The sequence below is a fragment of the Strix aluco genome, chromosome 15, assembly GCF_031877795.1.
Source record: "Strix aluco isolate bStrAlu1 chromosome 15, bStrAlu1.hap1, whole genome shotgun sequence".
Taxonomy (NCBI): domain Eukaryota; kingdom Metazoa; phylum Chordata; class Aves; order Strigiformes; family Strigidae; genus Strix; species Strix aluco.
In genome coordinates, this window is record NC_133945.1 from 21,431,662 (window position 1) to 21,448,052 (window position 16,391).

Here is a 16,391-nt window from a genome sequence, read left to right on the forward strand (position 1 = left end):
AAAATGTAGCACCCTCGGGGGTGAACAGGCAGAGAGGAACACGGGTGGGAGGGGCACTAACGGCACGGAAGGGGCCAGCGAGCAGCACCGGGTCAGTCGCTAGCGCAAAACATCCGCAGGGGGGTCCATCGGCTCCAGACGTGCCACGCTGAGCACCAGCCCAGAGCAGCCAGCATTGGGGGGGAAAAAAAAAAAAAAAAGAAAAAAGCAGGGCATCTTTGGGTTAAAAAAAAATAAAATCAAGTTTTGCTACCAAAGAGTCAAACCTGAAATCAAAGGGCCAGCAGAATATGGCTTACTAAACATCAATTTTGCATACTGTTTATTTTTAAAAAACTGTTTCTGAAATTCTCAGTCACAACCAAGTAACTAAATTAAGCCTAATGCTTGTAACTGAAAGATTATGAAAATATTTTTGTTCAAACCATGTAAAAAATCCTCAATAATACATCGTAATATTTTCTTTTTAAAACTAAATTGGAAGATCAACTCTCAGCAGATTTAAGTGTATTACACACAATATTTTGTGAATTAAGATTTATTGATTTCCATTGTATTTGCTTTAAATATGGTTGAAGCTGACTGCAGAAAAGGGATGGTGAAATTTTTAAGTTAAAAGTAAACTAATGGTGAAAGAACATCACCTCTGGCTTCCATCAATGCCTCATTTAGCATATTTTATTAATAAGTTCCAGGACTATCACATCCAGGGATGTTGGAGGCCTCTCCCAGCAGTGTCCTTAGCTTTGTGTCATTTTCCTGTGCCAGAGGTGAGCGTGCTTTCAAAAATACTGCCACTTTCCCAGCACCGTGTCTTTGATTGCATCAACATATTGAGTTGGTACCCAATAGACCCAGTAGTAAGATGCTTCTGTTGGGCCCAGCTGAAATGCCTGCAAAGTTAAAAACGACAACATTTACAAACAGGAAACAGAACAGCTTACATCAGTGGAGAGATGCAGCTCAGCCACCACAAAAATCAGACAAGTCTGTTATACCTACGGCCTCCTTCAAACACCTGCTGCACAGGACAGATATTTGGTAAGCAATTCGAAACGCGTTCCTCGGAGAAACAAGAACTGCAAAGTACCAATTTAAAAGACAAGCTCTTTCTTTTACAATACCACAGCGGCAACGAAAACTCTTGGCTAGTTCCGAGAGCATGAGGAAAATATTCTGGAAGACAGAATCTGAAGCATAACTCAAAGTCTCTAGAGAAATGACCAGAATGCACAGAGCTGAGAAGCCAAACAGGAACTAAATAAGACAACGGCCACGTTTTCAGAGTCATAAAATATCTCAGAATTTTATATTTAGACATAACGTCCTATTCTCAACTTATGTCAGTACCCACAGGAGGGGAGCACCATGGTGTGCCAGTGACCTCCACCCTTGCTTTCCGATGAGAGTTTATTGCAGCATATTCTAAAGAGGACATTTTCTTACATGGGTGATCAAAAATCAACTATTTGGACAAAGACTAGGTCTGTCCTGGCGCAGAAAATAGTTCTAAGGTATAACATCTCCCCTTTCTTCCCCTAAAGAAGGGAACAGACTTATATAAGGAACTCTCTTCAACATTAGAAGTTAAGTTACTGTACTTTGGGAAGCAAGACATCAAAAAATCCCACAGATTAAAAAAAATAGCCAAAAATTCAGTAGAATTAGCACATCTCTCTTCTTAAATGCATTACTTTTCCGGACCCAATACCAGTTTTTCAGAGAATTACATAGGGAAAAAAATATTACAGAATCAAATTGCTAATTTTTTAACCTCTAGCAAGGCCTGTTGTTTATATAAATACAACAGAAACCAGAAATCAAACTAGGTATCGGAAAATATCACTAACTTGAAGAAGACATGAGCTATATCATGACTACTTTTACTGTTTTAACACTGTCACGAGACAGAAGATATGAAGTAACACTCAAGCACTTAATGTTGGTGTGAAACCAGCCCAGATTTCCACAAAATAGCAGATACTCAGTATGCCACCCCAAATATTTACAGTGACAGCAGACCTTGTCCAGAGTCCCATCTTCCACAGCACCAGGCTGCTATTACTATCTGTCTCCAACTTGCTCTGTCTTAAAAGCCTTACTTCTGTGTATTTGCATGAAGTAATTAGACTGGATATTATTAAAGCAGAGACATTACTTACCATCATGTGATAATCCTCATGTCCTTCAATAGGTTCACTCACCACATTTTTAATGGACCCCATGGGTAACTTTTCTGTTCTCTCTACATTAAAATTGATCAAAGTATTATTTCTGATATACGAGGAAGCAGTATTTCATATTCATTTCAAATACCACCTCCACGACTTCCAAAAGCTCCAGGCCAGCAGCCTCCTCTTGGGGCGAGCTTTGGGTGCCTGCAGCTGAGAAGCCCGTCTCCACATCACCACACCCCCCACTGCTGCCACACTAATAATTTAAAGGAATCCAGGAGTGGATCAATCACACGGTTCCTTGCATTTTACGTCTCTGCATCACATGCTTCAGTGCACCTGATCCAGGCCTAAACTGAGTGATGGGAAAACCCTGGCTTTTTTTAACATTTCCCATAAGGAACTCCACTCAGAGCAGCAGGATTACTCGGCACAGTGAAAGCTGGTCCCCGTGCAAGAATATTCAGGACTGACCACCAAGGATTATACTAAGCTCTGCAGAAATGACAAGGCTGAAAGCTGAATGAAGATGGGCTAACTAACTCTTTGAAAGCCTAGTCCTGGTTTTACCCTGAGGCAGTGTTCAGCTGTTACTATAAAAGCACAGGGAAGGACACAGTAATGAATAAATAGGGAAAGAAACAAAAAGAGAAATTGAAAAAAAAAAAAAGATTACTACAATTACATGACAGAGGTAACCAACAAGAATGACAAAGCGTATGGCTCATGGCACTTTTTCTGTCTCAGTTCTGTCCTCACTTCTTTCTGAAGAACGAACTCTAAGACCCACCCTTTTCAGTTCCAGCTTTCAGCGTTGGCCTAAAACTACCTTCTTGGATATAAGACAGAGGAAACCATAAACACTCTACAAAGGAGAAACTAAACTATGAATTCCTTAGATATAGCTAATTTGTGTGATCAAAATAAAAAGCACCTACCTAAAAAAGGCACACAGGGAGATAAACTTAGTGATATAAAGACCAATATTCTCTACCTCAATGCCATAACTAAGCTGACTCCGAACTACCCCACTCAGGCCCGTGACATTCACTGAGTAAAACCTGACTTTGCAGGCGTTTAGCACCCCTCCAATCAATTGCTCTTCACAGTATCTCAGCAACAGACAAATCCGTATTATCAACACTTCTATGAAAATGACACAGAGCAACTAAGAAACACCTCCCTACACCAAACCTTAGATTACAAAAACATACAAAGCGATCTGTGAAGCACAGGGAGGCTGCGTGGGGGAAGAATCCGTTTCAACTTTCCAGGACTAGCAAGTGAAAAACTGTGTTAACACCCTGTTGGTTTTACTCTAGCTCTTACGTGCTGGCATCTGCCATGAATTTCTCAGAGCAGGAAGGAGCTCTTCCCAACAACAACTAGCAATTACAACCATTCCCTGGAGGAAGCAAGCTGCTGCTAATTTTGGGAAGTAGGGAAACAGGTTACGTGAAAGACAGATGACTACAAGAAGACTCCAATTTCACAGCTTAAGAAACGCTAATCTAGAACACTTCAGAACTACTAAACTTGAAACTAGTCTAGAAGGTGAGGGAAGAGGGTAGAAGAAATTATCAGCAACAAAAAGATCTGCCTGCCCAGTCTGGAGAGGACAAAACCCTCCAACGTCTTGCTCCATCATTTAGCCCAGGAGAAAAATCACTGCAACTGGTACCAATAGGGGTTTTAAAGCCAGAAAAATCAGTCAAGTCTGTTCTACAAAGGAAAGGTCAAAAACTTCCGAGATTTCTGCTTACTTTGGAAATAATGTAGCAGCTGGAGGTGCCATCCAAAGCTAATATACCATCCAATTAGGTTACTTTGCTGGGACAGTGAGCAAGCACTTCTACCCCTCTTGCTCATCACTATAATATTGCCCCATCCCAGTCAAACTAAAGGAGCACAGCGTCCTTTGGAGGCAGGGGGTTATCTGAGATGTCCTCAGCAACGCACGTTATCACCACAGCACTCTCAGCTCCTCCTGGCACCACTCAAGACGGTAAATTGATTCCTCTGACAGCAACACATGCCACAGTTTCTGCAGTTGTGCATCACTGAAACAAGACACCCAACTAATTTTGGTTGGAAGGGCAGATAATGACAGAGATGCCAGCACTCTCACTTTAATGCCGGTCCTAAGATTCCCTTTCGAGTCTTAGCCAAGCCATTGAGCCTCTATGTGATGCTGGCATCACACCAATGTTTATGAAGCACTTTTGAGATATGCTAGAAATGCCAAATATTATGATTTACATTTAGAGCTATGAATAGCAGACTAGAACATTAGTCTATTGGCACACCTGAACTCAAGTTTTTCAAGAACAGAAGTAAAATATCAGGTAACATTCAATGATCTGGGAGAATGGCATCTGAGACAAGGAAGCAAAATCTACTTTTGAAGTATTACAATGGCAACACTATTCCCTAAACACAATTTAGTCACACCAGAAGCGATTTCTAGGTCACACAATTCACTTATTGCCCAATTACCAATTATTCATCTCAGAGTTTTAGAGCTGCTCACCTTTTGTACCAATCCATAGCTGGTCTTGCTCAAGTTTAAAGGTCAATCTTACTTTCCCCCCTGACTTGTTGTACATGCCAGATAATGGCACTGTTGGCAGGCGCTCCTACGAAGAGGCAACATAATAAGTCACGGTGAAGGACTTTAAGAGGAAAAGCTATATTCTCTTAACTTTCTAAGCATAAGGATGATCCGTCTTCCCAGTTTTCTGCTAAGATAGCAAAGAGCGATTGAACCAGCAGAGAAAGGACTCAAACCACAAAGAAGTCTCTCTTCTGACGGTCTCAAGTACTTATTTACTTACCTGAACGCCTTTAACAGAAGGCATCACATCATCAGGTTTTCCTTTATCCAACACTTTTCTGTGTTGCTACAATATAAAAACAGAAGTTAGAATTTACAGAAGCACAACAGAGCTCTTCAATTTACTTCCAGCTGCACCCTTGACCACATCCCGATAGCACTAAGAGACAGTTAAGGACTATTCAGAGTCATTTATCACACAGGAAACGGTTAATTTTCAAAGTTAACGGAGCGCTTTCTATGACAGTCTAAAGAAATAATATAAATAAAAGAATAAAACCCCAATATAATGCAAAGCGTAACCTCCCTTCTAGAATATACATAAATATGTATCTACAAAAAATTTAAAAATCCTGAGCCCCACTTTAATATCATACATGCTGAATCACAGAGTTGGCATTTGGCAAGACAGTTTTAACAGTCAAGTGTTATATCCAGTGGACGGCAGAAAACCCTCCACATCTGACAGTGCAACATACCACAACACAGCAACAAACCAGAAGAGATTAGAGCAGTAGTAACTAAGAAAACCATGCTCACAGCTTGTAAGTTGCTGAGTACCTTTAAACAATGATGGAACTTACAGTGAACGTGAACTATGATAAATTATAGAAAAACAAAAGCATGTTTCATAAAGGTTGCAGTTCAGTGATGCGCTATTTAGTTTTTAATTAAATTTATTCTGAGGAAGGTACAGGGCCGGTAATACCTTGAGCTGAAAATCCTCTACCAGCCCCACACCACTGCCGCACCGCCACCAAACCAAGCCTCACTGCACTGTACTTCACTCCCTACGCGGAGGAGGCGAGAGGAGGATTCAACATCCTTGTTCCCTGCAGTGCTGCGACAGCTGAAGGAACTGCTAAGGCAGTTTTTGGAGATCAAATTCTTTCATGCCAACAAAAATTAGTTAGTTTTTAGATATCATTAATTTAGACTGTGCTTGAGATAACAACCATGAAATATTTCTGTTATTTACCATTTTTTATCTGAAATGCCAGGCTGTACCTAGCACCAGCACAAGCGGTGTCTAGCAAAGCCCCAGCCTGCGCTAGGCTAAACTGTCGCTAGACCTGCCCTGCACAGAGCCCTTCGCCTACTGCTCAGCTGCCAGACAAGACACCCCAGCCTGTCCCGAGGAGGAACAGGACCCAGAGGTGACTGCAGCGGACTGCAAGAGAACCACGTAAATCCTACAGCTCCCCCATGCCAGGAATTATTGAGACATCAATAACCTTTTGTCTGCAAAGCGGCTCCTTTTTATTTTCCTCAGCTTTGACCTCCTGTTGAGCAGCTTCTTTGGGTGTATTTACCGCTAAAACATCATTGATAGTAGAGCCAACAACCATGATTTTCGCCCCGTTCGTTACTTTGATTTCCCGCAACGTTTTCTCCTCAGGTAGAAGTCCCTTGAACATAACTTTCTGCATAGCAGGTGGAAGGCCTAAGAGGCAAGAACAACGATTATGAGACCGCAGTGAGAGGAGCCGCGGGCGAGGCGGGAGAGGCGGCGGCAGCACCGACAGACCTGTGAGCGAGTGGATCTTCTGCTTCAGCTCGGCCCCCGTGCTGTCCAGGCAAAACTTCACGTCGTACTTGTTCTTGTTCCAGATAACCTTTAGCTCCACCAGCTCCTTCCCGCTCTCCGCCTCGCCGCCGTTGCTGACAGTCGCCTGCGGCGGATCCCGGCGCTCCTCGCCTTCCGGAGACCTCCCCGCCGCCGGCGAGCCGCCCTCTCCGCTGCAGCCCAGCGGCAGCTCCTGTGCCTCCGCCTCCATGCCCGGTTCCTCGGCACCTGGAGGCGAGGGGACAGGAAGAGCCCGGCCGGCGGGAAGCTGCCCCGGCCCCCCCCGGCCCGGCCCGGCCGCGCTCCAGCCCCGGCCCCGCACCGCCCGCAGACCGCCCGGGGCCGGCTCCCCGCGCCGGCGCCTCCCCGGCTCCCCGCCCGCCGCCCCCGCCGCGCCTCACCCCGCCGCCGGGACCGCGGGCTCCTACCATCGGCGGCGGCGGAGGCGGCGGCGGCCATGATGATTGTGTACAATCTGCCGCGGGGCACGCCGGGAAACGCCCGCCGCCGCCTACTGGGCCGCGCCGGCTCCCGTAGCCCGCCCCCGGTGGGAGGAGCGGGACCCGCAGGCCTCGCCCCCGCCCCGCCCCGGGACACCGGCAGGGCCGTCCCGAGCCTCCTCCCGGTACCCCGCGCCGGGCGTCGAGGCCCTGCGCTGCCGAGGGCCGTGGCGGCGGCCCTACCCGCCCCGCACTGCCCACGGCAGCAGGAGGAGGGTGGCGGCGCCTTTAAGGGTCGCCCCGCCCCGCGGCGGCTGCGGGCCCGGGGATTGGCTGCGCGCGCCCGGGCGGAAGTGGCGCTGGCGGCCACGTGGGCGGCGTCGGCGGGATGGCGCGAGCGGTGCGGGGCGCGGTGGGGCCGGTGCGGGGCCCGCGGGTGCGGTTCGGGCCCAGCCCCACAGGTAAACCCCGGCCGCTCGCTAGGCCAGGTCTGGCCCTCGCCCCCCCACACCCCTCAGGGGGCTCCGCTGCGGGCCGGGGCGGCGCCTTGGGTTAGAAAACGTGAATTCAGACACTTCAGGAGTAGGGGGGGCGGGCGGTGCCGGGCCGCGGGGCGCTCCGCTGGCTCCCGGCGCTGGGCTCCCCGGGGTACCTGCTCGCTCCGCGGGGCCCGCCTTCGCCTCGTCTGCGGAGATAAACCGGAGCCTCGGCGGCTGCGGCAGAGGGTGCCCTTTCAGAAAGAAGCGGGAAAGTTGTGGGGTCCCTCCTCGTGAAGGACCACGAAAATGGCGTTTCCTGGCACATACCAGACGACTTCGGCGAATACGTTCTTAGGCCGTTACCGGGGATTTATTTCCATAGCAAAGACCCCCAAAGCCAGCACGCCTCCCCCCTACCCCGCCGTTAGCGCTTGGTACCAGTTTTCATTACAGGCAGCATTGCCCTTCCTGCTCATCTTTAAAACCGGGCCTTAATTATTATCATCTCCTCTGGTTTCCCCATGATAACAGGTTTTCTGCATCTGGGTGGCCTTCGCACAGCTCTTTACAATTATATTTTTGCTAAAAAACACCAAGGGACCTTTATTTTGAGAGTGGAGGATACAGATCAAAACCGAGTGGTTCCTGGAGCTGCAGAAGGAATAGAAGATATGCTGGATTGGGCAGGTATTTACAGACATCTTTCATTTTTAATTTACAGAAAGATTCTCTTTTTAGAGATTAACAGTACCCAGATTGAGAGTATTTTGCATGATAGCGAGCTGTGGAGCGTTTCAGATGGTGAATTAGTTGAAATGTAGTTATTTCCACAGCTAGGCATCAGGAAAATCCTGGAAATACATTTATGTATTTAGGCTTGGTTTCTTTTGGCTGTGTTGTCTGACACACAGAACGATCCCAATCTCTGGAAGTGGCCCAACGTGCAGTTGTAACAAAGGTTGCGCACAAGAGACATGAGGGAAAGGTCTGAAGTTGGAGCTCACAAACTTCACTGTAAATTCAAAATCGTTTGTATGCAGAGTATTTGCTAAAGGGGATCTGGAGGTGTCAGTTTTCATTCTGAATCTTCTGCTGCTTTTTGAGCTTAAGAACTAGAAGCGAGGGTGATTTTAGAATACAGAATTGTGATAAAGTTAGAGCCCAATGCCACAGACGCTGCCATTAATGGGTGGGTGTCGTGGTTTAACCCAGCAGGCAGCTAAACACCGCGCAGCCGCGCGCTCTCTGCCCCCCACCAGTAGGATCGGGGAGAGCATTGGGAGAGAAAAAAAGTAAGAGAGAGAGAGACAGTTTAACAGGGCAGAAAAGGAAAGGAGGATAAGTAACATGCAGTGCGTTTGCTCACCGCTCGCCGACCGATGCCCAGCCAGTTCCCGAGCAGCTGCCCCTGGCCAGCTTTCCCCCAGTTTATGTACTGACCGTGACGTCACGTGGTCTGGGATGTCCCTTTGGCCCATCTGGGTCAGCTGTCCTGGCCCCGTCCCCTCCCAGCTCCTTGTGCCCCCCAGCCCCTTACTGGTGTGGTGGTGTGAGAAGCTGAGAAATCCCTGACTTAGTGTAAACACTGCTCGGCAACAACAAAAACATCAGTGTGTTATCAATATTATTCTCATCCTACATCCAAAACACGGCGCTGTACCAGCTACTAGGAAGAAAATTAACTCTATCCCGGCCAAAACAGGGACAGTAGGTGTGCTTTAAGGGACTAGGACTTTGCTGTTGAGTTAATAACTTTGGAGTAGGTAAAATAACTGGCTAAGGTTGCAACTGTATTTTTGTGGTTTGAGTGTTCTTTACTACAAAAAGGGTGGATGCTGCTTTGCACGCGCACACCGGACTATTTTGCTCTAGGTAGTGTGTCAGAGCTGTTCAGCTATTTACTAGGTTCTGGTGTTTTTTCCTGCTCGTTGCTTCACAAACAATAGTCTAAATTCTGATAGAGTGGCTGCTGTTTATCTTCCAAGTCCAAGGGCATCTGCCTCCTGTGCTAGACAGATGCCGTTAGCTGGCTGCCCTGGAACAGAAAGTGCCTTCAGATGCTCTCTGGACCCTTGCTGTTTTATCTTCATTCAGTGGGCTCCGATGGTGGGTTTCACTCTGCCTTTTTACAGGCTTTTTATGTCCCGTCATACTGCTATTTCAGGTATTCCCCCTGATGAGAGTCCTCGCCGTGGTGGTTCCTTTGGACCCTACCGGCAGTCGCAGAGACTCGACCTTTACAGGAGAGCCAGCGATGCGCTTTTGGAGAGCGGCGCGGCGTACTGCTGCTTTTGCACCCCTCAGCGCCTGGAACTGCTGAAGAAGGAGGCTCTGCGGAGCCAGCAGACCCCGCGGTAGGGATCCCTTGTCCCCTGGGTGGTTCCCTCTGTGCTGCACGCTTGGGAAAACGTGTGGTAATAGGATTGTGATCTCGCTGCCCATAGAGAGCGAAGCCAGCGCGACTCTTAGAGGCTTGGGGGAGCGACCTCCAGGGATGAGGGAGTTTGACTGGACGTGTAGTGCGCAGGTTACAGCTAAAATTCAGGGATTGAATTAGAGTTTTGGGAATGTGAAAATGGCTGGTGGGGTTGGCCTGTGTCGAACTGAGACCTTCGTTCTCCTTTCTCAAAGATACGACAACCGGTGTCGGGACCTGACGCCCGCAGAAGTGTCTGAGAAGGTGGCACGGGGCCTCGGCTGGGTGGTCCGCTTCCGCCTGGAGAGGGGGGTGCAGCCCTTCCGGGACCTGGTCTACGGCTGGAGCAGGCACGAAGTGGCTGATGTGGAAGGCGACCCGGTGATTCTCAAGGGGGATGGCTTCCCCACCTACCACCTGGCAAATGTGGTGGATGACCATTACATGGGCATCAGCCACGTTCTGCGGGGAACTGAGTGGCTGACTTCGACGTCCAAGCACCTCCTTCTCTACAAAGCCTTTGGCTGGGATCCCCCTCAGTTCGGTCACCTCCCGCTGCTCCTGAACAAAGACGGTGGCAAGCTGTCGAAAAGGCAGGGGGACATCTTTGTGGAGAGCTTTGCTCAGGATGGCTTCTTGCCAGAGGCCCTCCTGGACATCGTAACCAACTGCGGCTCTGGGTTCGCAGGTAACGACAACAGGCTTGGCACTTGCTAGGACACTTCTTGATGCTTCCTCTGGGGAATGGGGTAGGTTTGTTTTAGTAGTTGGGAACTCTGACAGTGTTTGAAGGGATCAGGAGATGTCAGGTGTGACTAGTCCGTCACTGAAATGCCACCAGGGCTTCTGCAGAGCTCCTGTGAAAGACGGGGCAGTGTGCCACGACAGGGGGAGTCTTTCTGCCTCTGTGCAGCCATTTAAATTGAGTCTGATGCTTAATGAGTTCCCACTCGGGACAACATTCATCTAGAGGTGAAGAAACTGTCTGTGAACTCTTGGGAAAAGAGTTCTATGGTTAATAATTGCAGTGTCATGTATTACACCTGTCACACTTCTCGTTTAACCTGAATGAGAAGTTGAGTCAATGACTCCTTTTGTTGCTCTTGCTGTGTGGGGATCACAAATTAACTTGTGTTTCGGGAACTCTGCTTGGGAGTCAAACCTTTCTTGGGCAGTGGAGCCTCCTGGATGAGTGTTCCTTCTTTTTGGCTGACTGATAGGAGGGGTGTCCCACTGAGGGAGGTGACAGGGCCAGGCAGAATGTCCCAGTTCCTCGCCAGCAGTTAGCAGCACCTGCTCTTCGGGAGCGGGCAGCTTCCCGTGCGTGCCCGCTGCAAGGTCCCTCCTGTCTGCTGGGGTACGTCCCTGTTAGCGCTGCGAAAAGCGGCTCTCCTGGGTCACCTCTTCCTTGGGTGTGCTGCTGCCCCAGCCCTGCGCCTGAGGCTCACGGTGAGACGCAGTGAGGCTAGCTCTCTGCACGAGAGCGGATGTGTATTATTCCCTATTTGGGTTATTTTGCAGAGAAACAGATGGGGAGAACTCTGGAGGAGCTGATCTTGCAGTTTGAAATAGGCAGAGTTACAACCCATTCTGCCCTCCTGGATCTCGAAAGCCTCCCAGAATTCAACAGGTATAAATATCAGTGGTAACTTTAAAATTAATAATCTGTACATCAGTGAGAATTTATTCCTAGCGCTTGGCTTTGGTGATTTCATTTATCAGGTCAAGCGTGGTCCCAGCGCAGCAGCTTTTCGGCTGCGCTACAGCGAAGTACAAGTTCCTGCTTACACCATTCCTGCCTCCTCTCCCGTCCTGGGCTGGGACGCTGGTGCCGGGCGCGCTGTAGGAACCCGGGCAAATGGTGTGTGGCAGGAGGATGCAAGGTCTTAAGCCGAGATTCAAAATAACATCTAAAAAGAGGCAACGCTTGCAGAAGGTACTTCTGCGAGTGTGCTCATGTGCTGCGGGGATGTTGTGCTGCTGAGAGTTCCCACGTCTTCTGTTCACGGTGTATCAGAGCTAAAGGCTTTGCTGTACAATGTCTGTCTGGGGTTTAGTGTTGGTTTTCTAAGAGTTCTACAGTCTTCATTAGTAAATGCTGCGAGGTTGGGACGATTAGATTCAATCTAACCCAGAGCAGTACGAAAGCAGTTTTCTTTGTTCCAGGATTCACCTCACCCGTCACATTGAGAACGAAGGGCTGCGACAGGAGCTAATTAGAGAGCTGCGGTTGCTGGTGGAGCACGTCTATGGGGATCAACAGGTGGATCAAGAGGTTCTAGAAAAGGAGTACATGGAGCGAGTCCTCCTGCTGAGAAAAGTACGAGCAGTGATGGCGTTGTGTCGCCATTTGGGGAGCTGAGGTTTTGTGGGATTCCGGGCTGAAAACTCAGCTGAGTCCTGGGCGCTGCTTTGATCCGAGCTCGGAAGCTGCGCAGCCTGCAGACGGCAGATGGGTGTCACCAGCCCAAGCAGGTGCCTGCACCACGACTGCCAAAGTCCGATGATAGAGCTAGCAGACCTGTAGGAAGGGGTGTGTGGAATATCCTGGTGGTCTTTGCAGAGTCATAAGCTCACCTGTCCTTTGCTGAGCCAGCAGAGAGCTCCCTCGGCCGGGGCAGGATGTGTCCGTGCCATGGAAGTGAGTCACGGAATTGTGAGGTGTGTCTTGGAGACCTCTCTGGTTCCCTCTCAGAGCAGGACCGTCAGCAGAGCTGCTTAAGGTCAGCTGTGGCTTTGTCTAGATGAGTGGTGACAACCTCCAAGCCACAGTCCTCCTCCCGTAGCCTGGGATGCGGCTGGCTCGTGGTGGGAAGGGCCAGCTCCCACGGCCCCACGTGCCAGGAGATGCCTCACCTCTAGCTTTTGTGGACTCGGCAGCGTAAGGCACTTCTGCTTTGCTGCTGCTCCACGCTTTGGAAGAAAAGTCAAAGCAACCTCTTGGCAGAGGATGAAGCTCTCGGTTAAACTAGTGGGGTTTGTGCACTTGGGAGCCCTGGGAAGCCTCTCGGTTAAGCGGCAGAGCGCTGGCTGGGACGGGCACAGAGATATTGTGGCTCTTCCCAACGCCAGGGAGGAGGATGAGCCCGGCCCTTTCATGGTCTGCCCCTGGGATGTGGCTGTAGTATCGGGGGGGCTCCTCGTGAAGAATAAAGCCTTTGTAGGGGCAGGAAGGGACCCGACTGTCCCAGCGTGAAGGCTTTGCTGTGGCAGGACGGGTGACTCATGTGACTTCCCACTGTCTGCTGAGAGGCGGCAGATGGATGTGGTGAGCTGCTTCCCCGCTGCCTCTGAGTCAGCCCGCGCGCGGCCTTGGGGTGCTGCTGCGGCCCCGCTCGCGCCGGCTGGTTATGGGCGTGAAAAACGGCCGCCTAAATGTCAGCGGTTGACGTTTCCTCTGAGCAGGACGAAGTACAAGGCAGTGGTGTGTTTGGACCCTCTTTAACTGTTTGTGAAATCCAGACTGAATGAGTTTGCTTCCCCCACAGCTTAACCCTCAGCCTTGACAGCTTTGCTTTCTCTCTCCAGGGTCACATAAGCCTCCTGAAGAACCTGGTGTCGTCTGATTATTCTTACCTGTGGGTTAGGCCCTCGGTGTCCCGTGAGCAGCTACAAACTATTTCTGCAGAAGTAGATGAAATAGGAAAACTAGTCTTAGGGTAAGTGTCTCTTCCCAGCTCTGTACACACCCACCTGCCCACCCCAGAGCATTGCTCCTGGCTGCTGCACTGATGTTGGACATGCTCCTAGTTCTTAATTTGCTCTACGTTGGAATGTGCTGCAGTTAATAACTGGTGAGAAATTCAGTGTTTTCAACCGAAAGGCAGTTTGCCAGTGGAAAAGCTCACATCAAGGCTCTCAAGCAAGAATTGTCACATCTGGATTTTGTAAAGCACTGAACAGCAGTTTGTGTGCCAGCGTGGCGCAGGTGAAGCAGCGGCGTTAGCAGGATTTCCCCACAGGAGGTTTCCCCCCCCCATCTCCCACGCTCTGTCTGCTGTAGCACCCAGCTGGAGAAGTGCAGGGTGGGTTTGGTCAACGTGTAGTCGGGTTGATAATGTAGTGAGACTTCTGGGCCTCTGGAATGGACCCTGTTTGTGTCCAGCTGGAATCACCGTCGCTTCTGGAAAGCTCATCCCTGGGGAGCTTTTCCTGCTTCCATTTCTTTGTTTCTAGCTAGCAGTCTGCAGCTCTGTCTGCTCAGAAACGTCACTGGGATGGCAGAGTCCCTTGGTGCCCGTGAGTTCTGTGGGGTTTTGCCGAGGAGTTTCACTGCTGCCCCACGTCCCTCTGCTACTCCACGCCTTGCAGCTAGGCGGGGTGGTAGGTCAGTTGCTTTTCCAGTTCAGATCTTGCATCTGGACTAAAATGAGCCCTGAAAATCAGTTTTGGGAGTAATTGAGGTGGCAGTATCTGCAAATTGAGCTGTTATTTCCAGCTGTCTGTAAAGCTGGCTGCCCTCAGTCATTTGTCACAGCTGAGTGGTACCTGAATCGGAGTGGTGGTAATTTAAATGTCAGAATACTCGCTGTCCTGGAGGGACAGTGCTGCTGCCTACAGCTGAGTAGGGTCAGCGATGCCTCCTGCATCTCTAAAAATCATATTATTAAAAAATAAACCAGAATTACTGCTTTCCCGGCGGTTTTCCAGGTCCTTGGCATAATTTTGTGCTTTAAACTTGATGCTTGCTTTTTCTGCTGCTGGTGCTGCTGCAGGAGGTGAGAGGTGTGGTGTCGGGGGGCAGGGTGTCCCGCAGCAGCCCGGGAGGGTCCCCGTGCCCCCGGCCGGCGCCGCGGCGGGCAGAGGCAGGGCCTGGCCCAGGGCGGGGCTGCAGGGCAGGCAGGTTCACCCTGAACTGCTGCTCCTGCCAGAAGATTTTGCAAAACCAGTCTGAGGTAGCTGGCAGTTGTCGGAGTCGTTAGTCATTTCTGGGTAGGAATCCTGTGTTTTGTATGTCCCTAGTCTGTAAGGACACCTTCTTTCCTAAAGGCTCATGAGGAGGCAGGCAGCTGGTTTGACCGTGGAGGAGTTGAACAGAGACCTGAGAAGCCTCCAGAAGCAAACCAAAGAGACTAAGTATAGCAGCATGATGCAGCTCCTTCGCTTGGCTCTCAGTGGGCAGCAGGTAAAAAATAAAAATTCTGAGTCCCGGTCCACCTTTTTTTTTTTTAACACCTATCTTCTCTCTGATAACACGATGCTGGTATTTGAACATCTCACCAGAACTGACGTCAGTTTCTGTTATGAGCAAACGTGCCAATAGGCAGCAATTCTGGAAGAAAAAAAGCTGTTTTGAAAGTTTCAGAATGGCAGAAGTTGTCAAAGCATGAATAGGCTGGTCACAAATCTGGAGTTAGAAAAACCTCTGGACCAGCTCTAGGGGGTTTTGGCAAGGTTGTACGTTTGGGGCAAAACTGGGGTTTTATGGGCAATCTGCTTTTACAAAGTTCAGAAACAAGTTTTACAAAAGTTCTTCAAAGCCTAATCCTGGCTTACGCTCTGGCCTCAATTCTTCAGCGTCAGTTGGACCATCCTTAGCATTTTACTTCAGGAGGCAAAAAAACCCAAACCCTTGTTTTGAGCTTGCTCATAAAACCCCGAGCCTGGGTCTAACAGCGATCTGATACTGATCCCTCTCTCATTTCCGCCCTGATGAGGCACAAACTCGTGCTGCAGAGTGTCACTTTCCATTTGTACAACGACTTCTTCTGTGTTTTCAGCACGGGCCCAGCGTTGCTGAGATGATGGTGACTCTGGGACCCCACGAAGTGTGTGGACGAATACACAAAGCCCTGTCTAGCTAATACAAGACAGAAATGACGCCGACAGCCAGCCCGTGGGCCTGGATGGTGTAGGCAGCACATGTCGTCGTCCTGGACCTGTATTTTTGATCTCAGCTTGATTATCTTTGGTCAGATGAGCTGGGCTTTAGACCAGGCAAGTGTCACCGAGATGCCTCCAGGTCTCTATGTATCTGCACTAAGCATAAGCCACTTCATCTGCGAGAGGAACCAAACGCAGATTTAGGTCCATCCTTCTGTTTTCATCTCGTGCAAAGAGCCTGGTTTCCAGGCTGGGAGAAAGACGTTTATCAGTGTTTAAGTTCAGACCACGTGGACAGAAAGTAACGCTCCTTCTGAAAGCAGCTCGTCTCAAGCCATTGGCCTCTTTGGAGAGGTCTTCGCAATCAGGGTACCTACAGCTACACAGGTCCCCAGCAAATACCGTGGGGAGGGTATTTTTATGTATATAATTTTGTATATAATTTTGTATATATAGCTGCTGCCCTCTTTGCTGCCCCAGCGTCCTGCTGGGCGGTGTGCACTGCTCTGAGTGTGGGATTCTCCTCCCTGTGTCCTGTGTCACGCGCGTGGATCTGCTAAAAATATCCCTGACCAGGAGATTGGGATGTTTTTTCCTCTTTTGGATGATGACCTTTTAATTATTAAATTAATGTGGTGACTTTTGATTCCCTTCTTGCC

General features: G+C 49.5%; 2 protein-coding genes across 3 annotated transcripts; one reads left to right on the forward strand and one right to left on the reverse strand.

Annotated features, from left to right (window-relative positions):
• Nucleotides 1-291: 291 nt before the first annotated feature.
• Nucleotides 292-7,076, reverse strand: UBFD1 (ubiquitin family domain containing 1). 2 transcript variants are annotated; one of them, XM_074840587.1, is made up of 7 exons: nucleotides 7,003-7,076; nucleotides 6,536-6,802; nucleotides 6,243-6,451; nucleotides 5,009-5,074; nucleotides 4,705-4,810; nucleotides 2,163-2,245; nucleotides 292-893 (listed from the first exon to the last, which is right to left on the reverse strand). In XM_074840587.1, the coding sequence occupies exons 1-7, from the start codon at nucleotides 7,031-7,033 to the stop codon at nucleotides 783-785; spliced, it is 873 nt and encodes a 290-aa protein (XP_074696688.1). In that variant the 5' UTR covers nucleotides 7,034-7,076; the 3' UTR covers nucleotides 292-782. The 2 variants fall into 2 exon arrangements, with proteins under 2 accessions (XP_074696688.1, XP_074696690.1); XM_074840589.1 differs by lacking the exon at nucleotides 2,163-2,245.
• Nucleotides 7,077-7,177: 101 nt separating this feature from the next.
• EARS2 (glutamyl-tRNA synthetase 2, mitochondrial) lies at nucleotides 7,178-16,376 on the forward strand. Its single transcript, XM_074840665.1, has 9 exons — nucleotides 7,178-7,475; nucleotides 8,025-8,180; nucleotides 9,658-9,847; nucleotides 10,125-10,597; nucleotides 11,431-11,539; nucleotides 12,076-12,229; nucleotides 13,438-13,568; nucleotides 14,899-15,034; nucleotides 15,630-16,376. Exons 1-9 carry the CDS (start codon nucleotides 7,403-7,405, stop codon nucleotides 15,711-15,713), a joined length of 1,506 nt encoding a protein of 501 aa, XP_074696766.1. The 5' UTR covers nucleotides 7,178-7,402; the 3' UTR covers nucleotides 15,714-16,376.
• The last annotated feature ends 15 nt before the right edge of the window (nucleotides 16,377-16,391 follow it).

Excerpts from the sequence above, each read along its gene's own strand:
- EARS2 (XM_074840665.1), top strand. The coding sequence starts at position 7,403 with ATGGCGCGAGCGGTGCGGGGCGCGGTGGGGCCGGTGCGGGGCCCGCGG. Across the intron at positions 9,848-10,124 it reads CGGAGCCAGCAGACCCCGCG|ATACGACAACCGGTGTCGGG; the intron begins GTAGGGATCCCT and ends CCTTTCTCAAAG. Across the intron at positions 15,035-15,629 it reads TGGCTCTCAGTGGGCAGCAG|CACGGGCCCAGCGTTGCTGA; the intron begins GTAAAAAATAAA and ends CTGTGTTTTCAG.
- UBFD1 (XM_074840587.1), bottom strand. The coding sequence starts at position 7,033 with ATGGCCGCCGCCGCCTCCGCCGCCGCCGATG. Across the intron at positions 6,803-7,002 it reads CGCCTCCGCCGCCGCCGATG|GTGCCGAGGAACCGGGCATG; the intron begins GTAGGAGCCCGC and ends CCTCGCCTCCAG. Across the intron at positions 6,452-6,535 it reads GAAGATCCACTCGCTCACAG|GCCTTCCACCTGCTATGCAG; the intron begins GTCTGTCGGTGC and ends CTTGCCTCTTAG.